Genomic DNA, 19650 nt, shown 5'->3' on the forward strand with positions numbered 1-19650 from the left:
GCCTCAAGAGAAGCTTGTGAAAATCGACTTTCCCAGTTTTTTGCCAATAGGGACGAGGGTTTCTATGAGAGAGGCATAATGAAATTACCTACGAAATGGCAACAAGTTATCGAACAAATCGATGCATATTTGACCTAAATCGGATCATAGTAACTATGTTAAATAAAGCCTCCAATTTGATACAAAAATAATGGATTACTTTTTACTAGACCTTATATTTATCGGAATATTCGTTTATTATATAAACAGCTGCGTAATTAGTAACATTCTCGTGCTTGTGTCTGCAGTAACATTCACCGTAGCGTGTTACTACAGCATTTACCGTAGCGCAACATGGCGCAACTATCTGCGCGGCACCCATGTCAAGGAAGTTGTATTTTTAGTAGATACGGTAGCCGCGATCGTAACTTTTACACACGGAAAAGTGAATAGTGATATACTAACGGTAAGTGTGTACGAAATTGGAGGGCGAATTGGAGTGAAATTAAAAATTCAGAAGGGGAGTATAACCATCGCAAGAGAAATCTACTAAAAATACAACTTCCTTGACATGGCTGATAACGCCTCTCGTAATCCTCACTATCGTTCTCGTAAAGCGAATCGCTTTAGCCTTACACGCGCGAATCCGTAACTGGGAAAAGCTTGCAGACGCCGCGTGCGCACATTGCTTAGACGCATTTTGCATAATGCGATTTCCTTCCGCGATTCTGCATTCGTGGTACCACATCTACTCGCGACATCCTTTCATATTTAGCAATCACACGCTGGTTGGCACATTGTGATTACCTTAGACGCATTAATATTTCCTGTCTTGAAATTTCTCTTCTCGTCTTCGCATATCATTGTTATGATTCTCTATGTGATTCCAATTTGTCCTCTTGTTTCTCGTTACTTTTGCACATTACTCGGATGGTTAGAAAAATATCTTTTTGTAGCGTCAACTGACATATTTCGATTAAATTTGTTAATCGAATTCCGAGACTATAACCATGATTGAAAAGAATTTAGAATTCACACACCGATTTTAGAAATAACCTAACACTTTCGGAGCAGAAACGAACATGGAGAAGAACTACTTCGTGAAGTAATTTCTCTTGCGATGGTTATACTCCCCTTCTGAATTTTTAATTTCACTCCAATTCGCCCTCCAATTTCGTACACACTTACCGTTAGTATATCACTATTCACTTTTCCGTGTGTAAAAGTTACGATCGCGGCTACCGTATCTACTAAAAATACAACTTCCTTGACATGGGTGCCGCGTTATCTTGTCGATTCTCGTGCGTAAAACCGGCATTCTGCTATAATAAAGCCACGTGCTAACCGTACACCGAAATTCGAACCATTTGATCACCTAAGCAATGCTTTACACGGTCTAAAAAAAGTGTGAGAAATAAATGAAGTATACGTTCTTCGAGGAATTTCAAGATGCCTCTTCCTCGCCGAAAACCCAATAAAAAATACGAAAAGACGAACTCCAAAATTTAAATCTTCGATTAATTCGATCTAGATTTTATGTTAATGGAACATAATTTAAAACGAAATTACATATATAAGGTGTTCCCAAAAAGTGGGCCGGCTATATGTAGCTGTATATATAGGATATATTAATGTAAACAGAAAAGTTCGTATAAACGTAATGCCTGAAACGTTCAGTTGATGAATTAAGGGCGTATAAAGATTACGAGAAGAATTTTTGTATTATTATAATAGGCGCTAGTTTTAATGCTCGTTTTGACCTTATAATAATAAGCACTAGTTTATTGACGCAAATGAATATAGGATACATCAGTACAAACTAAGAAGTTCCTATAAATATAATGTCCAAAACGTTTTGTTATTGTTCTGCGGCAGATCGCATCATGTGAGGCATCGAAGTAGTCTCGTTTCTTGTTGACAAATTTCTGTCAGTATTATTTGTCATTTTTGTGAAGTGCCATTTCTTTAAGAATGGAGTCTATTCTTTTGCATGAATGTGTGACATACACTTGATATATAGCACGACAGATTGTAATCGAGCTGAAGCCAGACGACTTTATGTGGTATTGTTTCCAAATCAACGTTTGCCTAACGAAGAAACATTCGAATGAATTTATTTTCGCTTACGAGAAACTGGAATAAAAGCACTAAAACTATGAAACCAGCGCTTTTTATGATAATATAAAAATTCTACTTGTAATCTTTACACGGTCTTAATTTAGCTCAAGTTAACTGAGCGTTTTATGTTTATACGAACTTTTTTGTTTACATTGATATATTCTATATAGCTACAGACAGCCCATCATTTCGGAGATATCCTGTATATTTAAATTACTTTATATAAATTAGCTTCACCGCTTTTATTCCCCAGAGATTTATTATGACTGAAATCACTACTTCCTTTATTCACGTCTGTTCAGCTAGCACCCCCCTCACAAAAAATTGAAATAGCATTTATATAGGAATTATGTGTATTTTATGCTAATTATACGTTCTATTCCCGATTTTTCTACTCAAGTGGTTTAGCAGAAAATCACGATTAAAAATGGAGGTGCTAATTTAATATAAAAGGTGTGTAAAGCACTTTATTTGCACACAACCTAATAATATATTTAAAGTTTACTATATAAATATTATAAACAAATTTCATCATTATTGACTGTTTTGTTTTGAAAATACAACGGTAGAAAGTTTATAATTTATAGTTATATTCAAAACACACACACACACATAAAAACATATATTTAACATTTATATATTTCTTTCTATTATCTGTGCATCTCTATTAAATCAATTGATATGATCAATATAGCATTAATAAGAAAAATAATATATAATGATATTTTCGTACTTGTAATATTGTGTATATAAGTATATACGTATATCTAAGCTTCGTTTCAAATTAACATTTATTATTTGGTTAATGAAACAAATGTATAGAAGAAAAATTTTGCTTGATAAATAGTAAATTTATAAGAGGTCCCTTTGATGCGCCATTGAAAATACGGCACTTATTGTTCTCGAGAATATCCTTAAATTCAAACATTCATTTACATGCGCATTCATCCGTCATGGATGCACCTATGACTGCATCGAATTGTATAGAGCAATGCGTCGCGGTGACAGCGATAGCGGCTCCATTGTCCATCTCCTCGCATCTGTCTTAATAAGCGAATGTGAGGCATTTGGCGTCCGTCATCGGCCAACACGGCGATGTGCTCATGTGCATTTACTCGATATGCCGTCGATACCCGCTAGGACATCATCAACCGCAAAGGACATCTCTCGCGACGCTAGGCGGTGGCGTCTGTCCTCCTTTGTACGTCACCGTGTCGTTCACGTCGTCACGTAATTTTCGGCTAATGCCGAGGCGAGACGCCTAGACGCATTGCGTCGGTACCCTTGCCAGGAACGCCGCATCATCGCCCTAACGTTGCGACAGCCTCTTCATCTTGTTCCTCTCTACCACCCCTCTTTTTTCCTTTTTTACACTTCTCCAGAATTGCCCCAGAATATTAGTAAAATATGGTCTTCGGATAATCGGTATTTCTCACCAGTCTGTCCAATATGTCGTCCTTCACGGTTATCGGAGAGATCAATTTCCGAACGACGCGGCAGGCTGCACGTCCTCTGCAGATCGTACACTCCGCCGCGTCACAGCTCGCGACTGCAGCGGGTCGCACTGCTGCAGATCCGCCCTTGCACATGGATGTGGAGATGATTAAATTTACTAGGCATTTGATATCGACCACTATGAATATTAATATCAGTTTGGGTATGGAAAAAGACTCCCGCAAAAGAGCAGATTATAACGTAGAGGGCTTTTCAAAATTATTCTCCGCGCGAGATTTCTCCGATGCCTTTGCTCAATGTCTCATGAATTTCACACAAGTTTTTCGTATTTATAAGTTAGGGATGTATTTTCGAAGGCGGAAATCAACAATTGTATAATATTGGTGGCGTAATGTAATTATAATATATTATTATTATTATTGCCGATGAATTCTTGACTTGACAATTAATTACTTGATTACGGAAGAGAAAATGTTGTCTTATCGCGACAGCAGCTGCGTCTTTCAGTTTTTTATAGATTTACGCGTTTAGTATCGTTTCCACCGTGAAATCGATTCTACACGGTGAACGTCGATGTTCAACGCGTGCCGATTCCTGGCGCTCACAGCCCGATTGTCGGCTCCGTTAAATCGAATGGCGTCTTTATGCGCTTGTCTGCCCGCGTCTTCCTCGAGCACATTTACGTAGGTACAAATAATAGTATCGTCGCTGTGCATCTTACGTCAGCCGCACATGGCGCGGAATATGTGCTCTAGAGAAGAGATATTTCGAGTACGCGTAATCGAAACGGCACGAGGTGGAATCGGATATTTAATCGCGCGCCAATATACGCATGCTGTCCCCCGGCATTCACAAATATATAATTAATTAACAGTGAACGTTGTTCCTGACTTAGGACTCTATCTCATTTAATGGGGTCGAGTCTGTTTCATTTTTGAATTTGATAATAAACAACCAACACTATAATGCCGAAGTCAGATGACAACTATTTTTAAAAATTTTTATATTTTTTATGTGTGGATCTACAAACGAAGTTATTGTTATTACGAACAATTACAAACGAAATACTAACATTTCCTATACTCAAAATGTAACTTTTTAAATCGCAGGTTCGCACAGGTCACCATATAATCATGCACATCATCAAATATTTCTTTTTCTAAAATCGTAATTTTTTGTAAAATATATTTATACATTTGATATATAGCACATTTTCAATAGGAATTATTCGTAGCTACATAGATGTAGCTAAGGTGGAGCAGAGGATACCTCCTCCTCTACATTTTGTTAAGGAAAAACAATTAAATGGTGAAAACCATAAAAATAAAAAATGTAATTGATACATTACAATCTTCTTTTTTTTCTTCAGTCTTGTTTCCCGTATCCGGGCGTAGTGATCTCTCTCATTACAATCTACATTCCACTAAAAAGCTAAAAAGCATATGTTCTATAATTAAAAATGAATAACAAAATATTGGCAATGCTTTATGAAAATAAAGAAATGTAATGAAATTTCTCAATTTCACTACCAGACGTCAATATCTACATTGCCTGCAATGATTTTAGCGTATTTCAGTTACATTGGAAATTTCTAAGTAAATAATACATTTTTTTGTGAGGATAAATTTTGTTCCTCTCCCGACTGAAATCCTGGCTATGCTTATTCGTATATGATAAAAATTTGTCTGGAGATATTTGATACGGATACGGACGCCGAAAATCTATTTTTGAATCATAATTCTTTACGAGATATTCTATTACGACAAAGAAAAAGCCTCTGTATTTGTCGTTTCGCCTTCAGCTTCAGAGGCTATCGGCTTCACACGCGCGAGGGAAACCATGAATACCGCTCTGCCACTGTATCCTATTTGTGTCAAACAATATAAAGTAGATACGTACGTGCTGGTACGCAACCTCAGTACAATTGCATAAGCGCCGGCGGTTGATACATGCGGAAACGCGAGCGCTCCCGCTCCCCGAAGAGATCAGCGGCACTATCTTGCGCTTCAGCGAAATTGAATTTACACTCGGGAGTGTATGAGGATTATATGTTTCGAACTCAAATTCACGATTATCGTGTCTCCCGGAGAACCTGTGTGTATTCCCGGAATGTATTTAAAGATACGAACATTCGCGGTAACATATGTACTTGGAATTGCTCTTGCTTATGAATCCTTTGCAGACCTTTTATTCTCTTTCCTTTTCTATTGATTTTCATTTATTTATTTTTTAATTATTCTTTCCCTCTCCTCCTCCCCCCCCCTCTCTCTCTCTCTCTCTCTCTCTCTCTCTCTCTCTCTCTCTCTCTCTCTTTTTCTTCCTCCCCCTCTTTCTCCATAATTTCTAAAATAAGAGATATAAGAGACTTTCTCCTCTGTAAAAAATTAAAAATTTTTACTTTTAAATTTTATCGTACAAGTTTTCTAAAATTTCGTTGACACACTTATTTTTTGTTACTTAGTTTGGCACATTGGGTGTGTGAGATCTAGAAACTTTTCTGATGCTTATTTAGATATCTTAGATAAATGTGCTTATTGTACAGATAATATATAATAATCAGATATTATATACAGTACTTATTATATTATATACAGTGTACAGATATTATATAAATCTATACACTGAATATATATACTATATATATACAGTGTACAGATATTGTAATTTTGAGTATACAAAAGGTAAATTTGAAAAATTTGTAATTATTATTTTAAAAATAAACGATTTAAGATATAAAAAAGACAATGTATTGATTTTATGTAGAAAATAAAAAGAAATAAATAAAAAATTGTACATCCCTTAAGAAAAGAATTCTATTTTCTTACGTACAATAATTCTCGATTTAATAACTACAAAATCTTAATTTTTCGCTTGGGTTACTATAATTCATGAGTACCAAATTAGAATTAAATATTGAAACTATGCAATCACTCCGCAGTGTTCCCACGAGCGAACCCATTCGAGACAGCGGTGTCAATGACCGCGAAAAATTCGATTTCGCTATAATTACGACGAAACTGATTGGACACGTCGCGACAGGAAACGTCAGACTGATTTCTCCACGATGTATAAATATAGCGTCGCGCGACTCCCAGAGAGGAAGAGAAAGAGAGAGAGAGAGAACCTCGCAAATAATTAAAAAGTTGACTGCCGTATGCGGGGATGAGAGCTTAATGGACATGGATCGAATAGGGGAAGCAGTGGTAGCGTTTTGACACGTGCCTCGTCGGATAAATCGCTAATGGAACCAGAAACCCGAGCCATCTGCGATAATATGATGAGGATGTGAGGAACCGTAAGAATACTTTCGGTGCTTTTTTCGGTATCATCTATCTGGCGAATACTACTCCGTGCATTAATCCCGGCGCGAAGGCGGACAAGCGATTATTATTAATAATTATTTTTCATTACTTATAAGATAGTACACCGTATGATAGCCTTATGAATGGAAAATAATGCTCGAATACGGTACACATACACAAGTTATATCCTGGTTTCAAGAAGCAAAGGTAACCGATTTTCGAGGCTTATCCTCGCACAAGGATATGTTCCCAAGGAAATTGAATTTCGCCCGTATTAGTAAGGCTCGTGTAAGACGGAAATTGTAACTGCTGATTGCACGTAACTTATCCGTGACGAAGGCGCAATTTTTCTCCTTCCTGGTAATCTCGTATGACACGTATTTCCTTTCTTATGTTAGGAGCAATTGGAATTCGCAATTTCACGCGACTTTTAGTATCCCCGTTATTGATTTTGGCTTGAATAAATTCATTTACTTTTATTAGTATTTTGTCTCATAGATATACATTCCTTTTTTTTCTCACACATTATACTCGTTGCTATATTTATTTGTTCAGATTGTCATAATTTTATTCATTTTGAAATTTTGTCACAGAACGGAAAATTATTAGGTTTTCCTTACGGCTTGCCAATTTTACACTAGACAATATTTTAACACTTACGTATCAACGTATATAACACTTACGATCCCGTATATAAAGATATACCTGTGCAAGTAATGAATTTAATAATTTGCTGATACGCTGATATTTTTTGTATCAGTACTTAAACAATATTACGATCGAATAATCATAATTCATGTTCGTGTACTATATTTATGTTTTATAATATAAATTAGGACTCTTCCTTTCTTGTATTAAACTTCCTATGCTAATTAATACATAATGTTTTCAATCTTGCTTTCGACAGAATAATAGCATGAGAATAGTCTAAATTAGGAATCTTTCAGTCAACATAACGTTCATTTAATATAAATTATACACATCGGCGGTAAATGATATCTGAATAAAATCTGCATTATATGGTACAGCCGAAACGAATCGTATGCCGAAATTCGATGAAATTAAATACGATGGATGAAATTAACAATTATTCTATCTCATTAAGAGTGCGAATGTAAATAAAAATTTCATTATCGTAACTTGTTATTCATTAACATTATGCGCTTAACATTATGCGCTGCAAGAATCACGTTGACGATGAAAATAACGCATACTATAATACTACCAGAACTAGATAATATTGTTTTACACTTGACCGAGGCTTGTAATCGAGATTATGCGTAACAAAGAAGCAACATCGTATAAATGAACAAAGAGCGATTAGTGATGTACGTCTTTTGGGCAGTCATCCGGAAACCTCGGCCAAAATTTAAATATTAGTTTAGTGACAGTTTAATGTCTACGCTTTTTGGCACACGGATCTAGTTTGAATCTTCAGTAGCGATGTTGAAATCGAGCTTATGACACGCTCGGACAAGTCACCCGTAAATAACGATGGTTAATATCATTTCTTTTTTTTCTTACCTCCGTTATAACCGAACAGCCGGTGTCTCATTTTTTTCCTTTCTTTCAAGCCGAAAAGCGAACGTGATGTTTCGTATCTCGAATCGTTATTATTCGTTGATCCTGAAAAGATCAGGGATAGACGAAAGAAGTGAAAACGATATGAACGTATCGACGGACGTGCTTATGAAAGCCGCGGGCTGTAAAGCCAATTACGAGTTTTCAAAGAAAGTTTGACGAGAAAGAAACGCCGTTCCGTCATGCACGTTTGTTAGCAATAGGCAGAGGAGGCTCTCATGCATCATTAAAACTTCGTAACTGGGACACCTGTCGAACGCTCAGACTTCTGTCATCGAGGAATCGTGGCATTTGTAAGTTTTGGTAGACCGACCCGCCTGAACGAGACGAGAGAGAGAGAGAGAGAGAGAGAGAGAGAGAGAGACGGAACCGTAAAAATAAGAAATAATACTTAGGACGACGACGCGATAGCCGACGGCGAGAAATAATTATGGCATTGAACATGCGCCAATCAAAGCTGAAAATGACATTAATACTCTCACGCTGTAATAATAATAATGATTTGATACAATATGATAGTAAAAGATATAAGGATATCAGAGTACACAATGAGAAAAATAAGGAATTAAACGTAGGAAATTAAGAGAATAAGATATTAGGAATAAGTATAATTTGAAATAAAAGGAGTAGAATAATAACTAACTAAAAGTATAATTTGAAATAAAAGGAATAGAAAATATGATATAAGAACGTTTTAAAACGAGATCATCACTTTTACTATTTTCTAAAGGATCTTTATTGTGATCATTAACACTTTTATAATTTTCTTGATAATTATCAATCAATTCAAACTAATTTGCATTTATATATTAGTAATCATTAGATATTTTTTTTGAAGGTTAACTTTCAGTCAATTAATAAGTTCTGTGAACACACAAGTTGTAAAGAATAGAATTTCGACAGTTTTCCTAATTTTACTTCTCTATGTTTTTATTATTTAAAATATGGTTGGCCATATGTCGAAATTTAATTCGCATTTTTATATATTCAGTACATTCCTTGTTTCTAATTCTTTATATTTATTTCTTTGTTCCTTATTCCTTTTATTGTGTCTGAGCTCTGAAAGACTTCCCCTCTGTAGAGAATTTTAGACGATTACTTTTAAATTTTATCTACCTTAAATATAATAATAATAATACAGAATTATCTGTTTTAAAAATAAGGACTAAGAGACACTTAAAGATACAAGTTTCTTGACACTTTGTTGGCACACTTATTTTTTGCTACTTAATTTGATACATTGAGTTTCTGTGGGACTCAATGACTAAAAACTTTTATTTACGATGACTCTCATGATGAGACTCAGTGACTAAAAACTTTTGTACACGATGAATGCTTAATCATAGCAAGCTGTGTCGTCTCCTACATTTTTATCGCTGATTTAACGCGCATTCTTGAATTACACACGATAATATCTACATTGAAAAATAAGTTTGATTGGATTTACCTGGACAATGGACAACAAAACGCATTTTGGTTGAAGGAAATAGAATTTTTGGTTGTAAGAACCAAATTTGGATTCGTGAGAACTAGAATAAAAACATGTTTGATTGTCTTTGTCAGGTAGATCCAACGAAACTCATTTCTTGATGCACGATCTCTCTCAACTTATCTGTCACCGATAAAATCGTGAGCGACGAGTTGTTTTGCACACGAAACTGAACTGATAATTCTTCTTACATACATAATTAACGAAATACATGAGCGATAACGTTTCGCGTTATTTCTACGATAGTCCGTGCGTTTGAACGATAAATCCTCGAGCCGGCTAATGCCACCATCCATCGTACCACTTCCCCGAGAAGCTTCTAACGAGTGCGTACTCGGTGCACGCCGCTCGCCGGGGCGATTCAACGCGCATTGCGGTCCCGAGCCGGCCGACTCGCCATTGAGCAGCTTCGGATCGGGAAAGCTGCGGCTAATTTGGACCGAAGGAGCCGTGCGCGTGGCTCGCGTTCCGAGCGACAGCGTGCCAGAAGATTTTTACGAAAGCGCGACAGATACGCACGAGGGACTCGTCGGGGAACACCCGCGAGAGGAGAGGAGGACGGGCGGACGGACAGACGGTGTGCAGAAGGTAAACGGAGGAAGAGGGAGCGAAAAGAGCCGCGCAGGCGCCGGCCTAACGTGGAGAACGCTCGACGTCCGCGTGGCACGAGTTAGAACTTGACTTGGTGCTTTTAGTCTTGGCCCGTCCCTTCGTCCATCCTCGTCCTTGCCGGGCAAGAGATAGAGAGAGAGAGAGAGAGAGAGAGGTAGACAGACAGAAAGCAGCCCCTACGACGGGACTCTGCGAAACCAGTATCCCGTTGAAGCCGGCTGATAGAAGAAAAGTATGCTTCCGGAGTCCCGACCGGTCTCAGGAAGAAGGACGCGAGGAGGAGCCTGCACGAGCCGCCGATCGAACTGGCGCACCGTTCACCAGCGAACGCAAAGAGCACCGCGATGAAGAGGACCACGTGTCGCCTCCACGTGCCTTCCGCGGATTCGCAGCAACGCGACTCCGCGACGTCGAAGTGAGAGCTCGTCCCCCGCGAAGACAGCGAAGGCTCGACTCTAACTCTGCGACACGCGAACTGTTCTCTGGACTGATACCGTTGTCTGTATCCCGAGAGAGTCCCGAAGCCGAAGGATGGAACTCCCAAGCGGAGAATAATTCACGTGAACCATTACCAAACGCGGCATTGTGAGAATTCAGCATTCCGCGTCGAGGGGAAGCCGGAAAAATACGCCCGTTACCGAGCAGCTCGATCAATGTGGCCGATCGCGGCACGTCGCAGGAGATCTTGTCGCGTCGGGAGACAGCGACGATGAACGGTGCCCGCGTGTCGAAGAGGAACAGCCGCGCTCAGCGCCGTTGGCGCATCCTGGCTCGGGCGCTGACCGGCTCGCCGACCGGCAGCGACTCCGAGGAGGAGGTGTCGGTGCGACGGTTCACCAGCTTCGGCCTGCTCAAATGCACTTTGCTGGAGAACACACTAGCGGACGGCGAGTCCAGCTGGTGTGAGTACTCGGCCGAGTTGGAGGACGCTCGGCCATATGACGTGCAGATTCGCCGGGTGAGCAAGTGCTTCACGGCGAGCGAGCTGATCGGCTTCAACAACACCGGCAACGTGTGCGTCTGGCCGTCCGAGGAGTGCCTGGCCTACTATTTGCTGAGGAACCGCGGCCTTTGCCGGAACCGGAGCGTCCTTGAACTCGGCGGCGGCATGAGCTGCTTGGCCGGCGTCCTCGCGGCCAAGTATTGCAGTCCCAGCGCCGTCACGCTCACGGACGGCAACGTGACCAGCGTGGACAACGTGCGCTGCATCGTCGCCAGGAACGACATGACGAACCTGGTGGAGTGCGGCGTCGTGCAGTGGGCTCGGGCCGCCAGGGCGCTCAGGCAGGCGGCGGTCAATGGTAATCGCGTTAAGGTGAATGCTTAAACTTGATACCGGAAAAGCACAAGAGGTCGATAGACCGAAATTACGCTCGGGGCTATTATCTCGAAGGATATTAGAAACTGCCAAAACAATGCACCGAGGCGTCGGTTAACGGGCGGGAATTAATGGGACCGCGTTGTGAGTCTTGAGATTTGATGTCGAGCAAACGGGCTCGATCGAATGTTGTGTCGTTAAGGTTCAGGCACGATGAAAGAAATTAGGAACAAAGAATTAAATGTTACAAGGAATTAAGAATAAAATATTAATATTTTGCGGCTCGCGCTCCATATCAAGTTGTCGCGCTCTCTGACTCGAGCAAACTGAGAGAACTTATTGGTCTGTTCTTTTTAGCTAAACTGGCTGCGCTAATTCAAGAAATTTACGTTCACATTGATGCACATGAAACGTACTTACGCGATTCTCACGTTTCAGTGTGCGTAAATTTCTTGAACTAGTGTAGCCAGTTCAGCTAAAAAACAGACCATATAATTTATACTTGGCCATACTTTTTCGACTGCAAATAAATATCGGTATAAAAAGACACACTAAAATGAAAACTTTAAGATCGTTATTAATACTTTTTCATTTTCTTGATAATTATCAAAAATTAATTTACACTAAGTTTCATTTGTATGTTGATGGTCAATGAACATTTTAAAGATTAATTTTCAGTTAACTGCTAAGGCCTATAAGCACATAAGTTGTAAGGAATAGAACTTCGACGATGTTCTTTATCTTAGTTCTCTATTCTTTTATTGTGTACTGAAACATGATTGTCCATATTTCGAAATTGAATTCTCTGTTCTCTGTTTATATTTAATTAATAATGTTTCTTGTTTCTTTCATTATTTCTGTCTGAGACCTTGTGAATCTCTGAAGCTTTCTTTTCAGTTGAGCTTTTAATTAACGACGGCATTAATCGTTTATTTTCAAATTGCACCATTAATATGTATTAAGAAATTATATCTTCTTTTGTCTCTGTACAATATTGGACGCATCTTCGCATCTTCGCTCGTTTTTTGAGAAGCCATATTTTGCCAAATTTTCGCGCAGAATGCATAATAAAATATATATATGAAAGAAGTATATCCTCAAAGCAATATTGTCAGAGTAATATTGCGGCGTGACAGGGATGCTCCAACGACGAAGCGCAGCCACAAAGGCCGAAAATTAAATATTGAATATGTTAGTGAAAAAAGCATTTTTTTCTCTCATGTGGCGCCGGTCCCTACATTGCATAAAGATCCGTCTTATCATTAATTAAAAGTAGAAAAATGAATTATTTCGTAAATTCGCACGATAATGGAGGATCTGTCTTCCTTTTTTTATACGAAACACGCACTCTGTTCTCCAATTTTCAATGGCATTCGTGGATCCTGGGAATTTGGTGCGGCTTTGCGAAAAATTTCCAACGTCTGTATTTGTATGAATTCCAAGGATCTGTCGGTGACATTGGGAATTGAAGGGTCAACTTCGTACTTCGTTAATCGCGGCACAGAATTCAGCCTGGTCGCCGACCCCGCTGTCGAATAATGCGTCTCTCGTAAAGTCCGACTTCGATGCCGACGTGATCTGCATCGGCGACGAGGACGATGACGAGAGCCCGCTAACCTAGTCGTCGGATCATCGGACATCGACACGCCCGGCTTCGCGGTTGCACGACGAGCGCGCTGCACATCGCCACGATCAATGAGTCATCGCGGTCATTGCGAGTCGATGAATGGAAAAATTAAGGCTTTACCGAGGAAACGTAATGCAGCCGGGAATTGCGATCATAGAATAGATGGAGGATCGATGGGAAACGGCGATCCGCGATCGCGCAATTACGAGTCCGTGTAGTCATCACGAAATCCGACGGTGAAGTGACTGTTTTCAAGGAACTTACCGTGCGAAAGTTTTTGTCAATTTGAGGACACAGGAGAAATTCGGAAAATTTGATGAAATGACTGTGTACGAGGAATTTATTGATTTACACACAGAAAAATACATACTGCATACAAGTAAATGTTATTTGTTTCAAGTATTTTATAAATATATTCGCAAATATACACAGAAAAAAGCACTAGAATCAAATAAATATAATTATCTATTTTCCGGGCTCTTAAATGAAATAATATTTTTATCAATTTAAATATATTTTAATAGCTTGTAATGTAAATACTTACTTGAATACAGTAATATCTTAATTTGCAAATGAATCGCTGAATGTAAGTATAAAATGGTTCTAAATTTAAGAAAGTATTTATTAGAATTATATAATACTTTTTTTCCATTGAAGAAACTTAGAGATTTTAAATTTAGGTTTTTCTGCCCAGTAAATATTTGCTAAAAATTAATTCTGATATTCTCAATATTATGAATTTGATATTTGTTGGGCAATTGTTTTAACGTTATAATAAATGTCTGCTTGTATGAAGGAAAATATCATATTGTACGTAGTCAATTATATTTCTATTTCTAATAAATATTTGCCAAATAGTATTGGCAAAGTAACCATTTTATTTGAATCAAGTAACTTTTACTTGTATGCAGTATGTATTTGTGCTGTCTCTGGAGCTTTTCAAAAATTTGTGATGAGCATATTTTAAGATTATTATCAAAAAAAGTATTCTTCATTGAAGATAACCATTATTCAAAAGCAGGAAAATAAACTAAGTAATCGCTTTTCTTAACAGCAGAATGATATTTTTCTGTGTGTACGATTTATACGTACGATTATTTCACCAAAAAATATCAATGCATCAAGCGTTCTGTATCCGCAAAGCATTCGTCGCGGAAGCTTGCTGTTGCGAAACACGTACTACGTTATGGGGTCACGTACAGAAGACGCGCTCTGTCGAGATGTCATGATATCATGACATAGTTGTCACGGACTACCGAGAAAATACACTAGAAAATATGCCGATGAAAAATTACGCTATGTCCGAGTTGCTTCTAGATCTTACGAGACTTTTGAGCAAAAAATCTAATTTCACGTTTATATAAATAAAAAAGGTATCATAAATTGACATCAAAAAATATATTTAATTGATTAATGCTGTGCACTATATATATTAGTAATAATAACAAACTTTCTTCACAATGCGCGCCAATATAATTGACTAACATATTTGACACGTCCTGCTGCTAGATATCACTAAATTTCCTATTCTTTTTATCGTTCGCGGAAAAGATCATAGAACATATGGATAGAAAAGGTTACGTTTCATATACGTTTCTCGGTATGGACATATTTGGAGAGACCACCCATACGGAAGTGCGGAATCTCCGTGTGATCATTGTGATGCTCGCCCCAAATACATAGACGCGCTATTCGGACGCTTCCGGCTAAACCTCAGCTCCATTTCCTGTAGCCTTCATAATGTAGCCTCTGTGTTCTTCCGGTCGCTCTCAACGTTCCGCGCAATTGGTGTCTTTTTCGTGGGAAATTCTCGCTCGTCGGCACCGATCAAGACCGTGTCATCGCTGAAATTGAGAATTTATCGCGATCGACCGAGATTCATCAACAAAAACGGACATTCGTCTCCTCGTTTATTTACACGAAAACTCCCGTCGTATTTGTCTGAAAAGTTCGACGTTGAATGATTGAACGTCGTTTCCTACGTATCCGACATTTACGATCCAGCCACTCTAATCGTTTTCTCATTCGCTCATTGGAGATCATGTGCGATTTGACGCGTGCCATATATAAATAATAACTGAAATGAAGGCACGATGGTCGTTTTATTAGCGTCAGTCTAAACCGCAAATTGCATTACGGATACGATCGATTCATATTAGAAGCGTGCAAATTGTTCAAATTTGAATCGAATCGAATCAACTTGTAAATTCGTTTGCGAATCCAAAATTCGAATTCGAATAGTTCAATAATTTCACATCAATAGGTCAATTTAGAATCGGTTACGTCTTTCGATTGTATCATTTATATCGGAAAATGATAAACGAAAAAGTCATTGAAATTAAAAACTAGCTGCTCAAAGTCATTGTTTTATTGTTAACAAAATTATATATACAAGAGTGCTTTATTGCTCAATAATTTGATATGGTTTTGAAAAGTGAATTGTGGAAATGAAATAACAACTAAAACACATTTTTAGTTCAATTTTTTCAGACATACGTGAATGCACTTACTAGTTTATAAAATATGATTATATATATGCGTATATGATTATCAATTTAATTTAACCATAAACTCTGCACACTTTTATCTGATGTGTATTATAAAATTTCTAATACTCAGCGTAACATTTTTCTTGTAGTTAGTGAGATGTTTTCTCAAAGCTATGCAATAATTCATTTCTTCGTCCATTTAAAAATCAATTTTTAATATCATTGAGGAAATATGTTATTATATAATCAGATTAACATATAATGTAAATCCCTGAAAATCTGATTCAATTCGCATTCTAATTAAAGAGATTCGATTCAATTGGATTCTATTTGGCAATTTCGTATTTGATTCGATTCGATTTCGAACGTATTATTCAAGATTCGATTCAATTTGACCATACGAATGCTTGATTCTCATGGTTGATTCGCACATCTCTTATACATACCTCTTTAATTAATAATCGTGTCCTTCGAATCATATTTTATACGAGAAACTGACAAACGTCTTCTGTGGCGAATTACTTTTCCACGATGAAGCATGTTATGCAGACTTTTCATTTTTAACGATTCATCACTTGATTTGAATCGAAATTCCCGAACCAGTTCGATCCTGTTCCTGATGATCGAACTGAAATCTGGACTCTCTCGATTGTGATTTCTCTATGTAGACCCGGACGGCTGACGGCGACGAAGACATACGACTGCCGTCGAGCCTCTACGACGTGATCCTCAGCGCCGATTGCCTCTTCTTCGACGACGCGCGATTGGACCTGGTGGAGACCATCTACGGTTGGCTGGCCGACGACGGGATCGCTCTGGTGATGGCGCCCAGACGCGGCACGACATTCCAGAAGTTCGCCGAAGCATCCATCAAACGCGGCTTCATAGCGCGGCAGACGGAACGATACGACGACACGGTTTGGTCGAGGCATCTGCAGCTGCTGCAGAACAATTCGGAGTACTGCCCGGATCTGCACTATCCGGTGCTGCTGGAGCTTACCAAGCAGAAGAAGACGCCGCCCGGATGATCGGCTTCGGTCGAAGACGACGAAGACGATCAGCCGGATGAGAGCGTCAGCGACGAGGGATGAGAGAACTTGTTCGCGACAGTTTCCGGCTTGCTGGCTGAATTGTGCGCACTCTTAGTCGCCGCTCATAGTAGAAATTGTGCTACGAGGATGAATGTACTCCTCTTTCCGAGCGGAGACCTACGTTGCGCTCGCTGTACGTGGAGCTGTGCACAACTACATCTATATTGTCAAAGCAATGTCAAGGCCAACTTTTTACTCGTCCTATTAAGCGTTTAGCGTTCATGTGCATCCGCGGATCGATCTGCCTGCCGCTCTTGTACGCATCGTTCCACGTCGTCGCCGGTATTGGAAAAGAGAGAGTCCGAAAGAGGGTTTTTATATTATGCGCGACAATTGATCGAGTTTGAACGTGCCCGATCCCTTCGTCTCATTAATTAACTCACGTGTTGAGTACACGTGGTAGATACACTTAGAGAAATGACTTATTGGTAACAGCTGAATCTCATTAGCCAGGTCGAACTGTACTGTCATTGCTGAAAATTGGCTATTAGAGGTAAAATGCATTTGCTGCGAAGTACAACTTTATTGGTTGACATTATTAGCGTGAATAGAGCTAAAATTGGTTAACTGTGCTCTCTCTTTCTCTCTTGGTTATATTATACTATATACAAGCAATACGAAACACGTTTGTATCAATTGGTGAAGTGGTGTAGTACCTAAGGTGATTGACTGACGATCCAGAGGTCGCAGATTTAAGTCCATCAGTACTTAAGAGTATTTTCTAGATACGATATAGCACTAAATCGAGTAAATGGCTGATTTTCATGTAAAATCAGTAGTATATCGGTAGTATACTATTTCGAGTATACGCTTAACACCTTAACGAAGTTGTAAGGCTCAGTGTCGTCTCTTCAGTATCATCAAGTTGACCACTTATAAATTTAATATTTATCGAATAAAATTACGTTTCTCTACATTTACTTCACTATCTAAACAATAAATGTTAATTTGAGACACAAAGTTGAGGTAAATATATATACACAATATTACAAATAAGAAAATATTGTTTTGTTTTATTAATGCTATATTTATGCGTCAGTTGATCTAATAGAGATGATAGGAAGAGATATGTAATTATTTAAATATATACATGTATATATGTATTTTGAATATTACTATAAACGATGAACTTTATACAGCTGTATTTTCAAGACAAAACGGCCAACGACTGTGAAATTTGTATATAATATTTGCATATTAGTATTTAATATTATAATAGTTTTTTATCAAAATTTTGTTTTCACTTTAGAAGATATTAAAAATAGAAATTAAAAATAGCACGCTAACCTCAAAGAATACACATAATAAGTGTCAACTTTAGTTGCAAATATCTCAGTTTTCAATCCTTTTTTAATTGCACGAGCAATTAGATAATATTCTAATGTATGCGTGCAAGTTTTATTGAATTCTTATCAAATTCACTTCACTTTATAATCTCCTTACGACATTAGTTGTCGCTATTTCAAAGACACATTTTAGCTGTCATAACTAGATTTTTGTTCCTATGGTTAATTCTTTCTCTGAGTGTATCGAACATACCTCGTACGGATCTAAGAGTACAAATGTTAATCATATTTGTGCTTTCGATGTTTCTCACCTTTGTCTAGTCTAATCGTACTTAAATTGATTCGGAATCGATGTATTTGTTACTTTGATTTATTTAATTTTACGATTAACGTCGCGTGTTCGTTTCGTAGTGTACAGCAAACGATACGTGGAATGACGTAAAGAGACGCTATAATTCTTTGCGATAAATTAATCCGACGTATCTTAGACCACAGATATTATTCTCACACATAGCAGGTGAGGCCTTTTGGCACCATTTTACGTGTAACGTATATCGAGAAACAGAAAGCGCAGAAATGGCGAGCAGAAACTTTCCAAACGAGTGGACTCTTGTTTCTGACGAGGCGAAATTCAGAACTTACAGACGATTTCGGGTCATCTACTTCGAGTTATTTCTGTCACGTAACACGTCGGACGATGAAGATCATTATAGAAGTTAGTTAAAGGCTTGGACAAGATATAATGCTGCCGATTTTATGTCACATGAGAGAGAAATTGCCGGATAAAACTACGGAATTGTTTGAAGATAAACGACGGTGTCTGTCATACCCATTGTCCTTCGTCTAAGCTGGAAAACATGAGACCGTTGATAGGGAGGATTCTTCTTATGTGTACCTGATTTTTATATCATGCCGGTTGGAAAGATGTCGAAAAGACGATCAAGTTCCAAACTTGACGTCGCATATTAGAATATCATTTATGACGGCGAGACAATAGTCGTAAGTTTCTCAATCATCTGTCGAGATGCCGACACTGAGTATTTAGCTCGAAGTACTTTTCGAGATTATCGTTCATCATAGCCGGCAGGACCAATCGTAGAGAGCAGGTAGTATTTAAATACAGCTAGACGCCGTGTAATTGCTGGGCATACATGTCGTTTCTAATGAATTCTGTTCATCGTAAAGTTGCGTTAAAGAAAACATATTTGTGGACTATTCTTGGGTTAAAAGAAAAATTAAAGTATCAATATTACCAGTTATAAAGAGACGCTATCGAGGGTCCAAAAAGTGTGTGTATGTGTAT

General features: G+C 38.3%; 2 protein-coding genes across 7 annotated transcripts in view; both read left to right on the top strand.

The window, feature by feature from the left end:
* The window catches only part of LOC106748623 (WW domain-binding protein 4), a 50231-nt gene that overhangs the window by 3519 nt on the left and 27062 nt on the right, over positions 1–19650 (top strand). The window lies entirely within an intron of this gene.
* LOC106748624 (calmodulin-lysine N-methyltransferase) lies at positions 10445–18065 on the top strand. The gene is made up of 2 exons (XM_014627335.1): positions 10445–11851; positions 16639–18065. The coding sequence occupies exons 1-2, from the start codon at positions 11246–11248 to the stop codon at positions 16996–16998; spliced, it is 966 nt and encodes a 321-aa protein (XP_014482821.1). The 5' UTR covers positions 10445–11245; the 3' UTR covers positions 16999–18065.

This window comes from Dinoponera quadriceps, unplaced genomic scaffold (genome assembly GCF_001313825.1).
Source record: "Dinoponera quadriceps isolate SergipeBrazil2010 unplaced genomic scaffold, ASM131382v1 scaffold3085, whole genome shotgun sequence".
NCBI classification, from domain to species: Eukaryota; Metazoa; Arthropoda; class Insecta; order Hymenoptera; family Formicidae; genus Dinoponera; species Dinoponera quadriceps.

What these genes read in the sequence shown, in the direction of transcription:
- LOC106748624 (XM_014627335.1), top strand. Translation starts at nt 11,246, where the DNA reads ATGAACGGTGCCCGCGTGTCGAAGAGGAACAGCCGCGCTCAGCGCCGT. An exon ending in TCAATGGTAATCGCGTTAAG is followed by an intron (nt 11,852 to 16,638) that starts GTGAATGCTTAA and finishes TTCTCTATGTAG; the next exon opens with ACCCGGACGGCTGACGGCGA.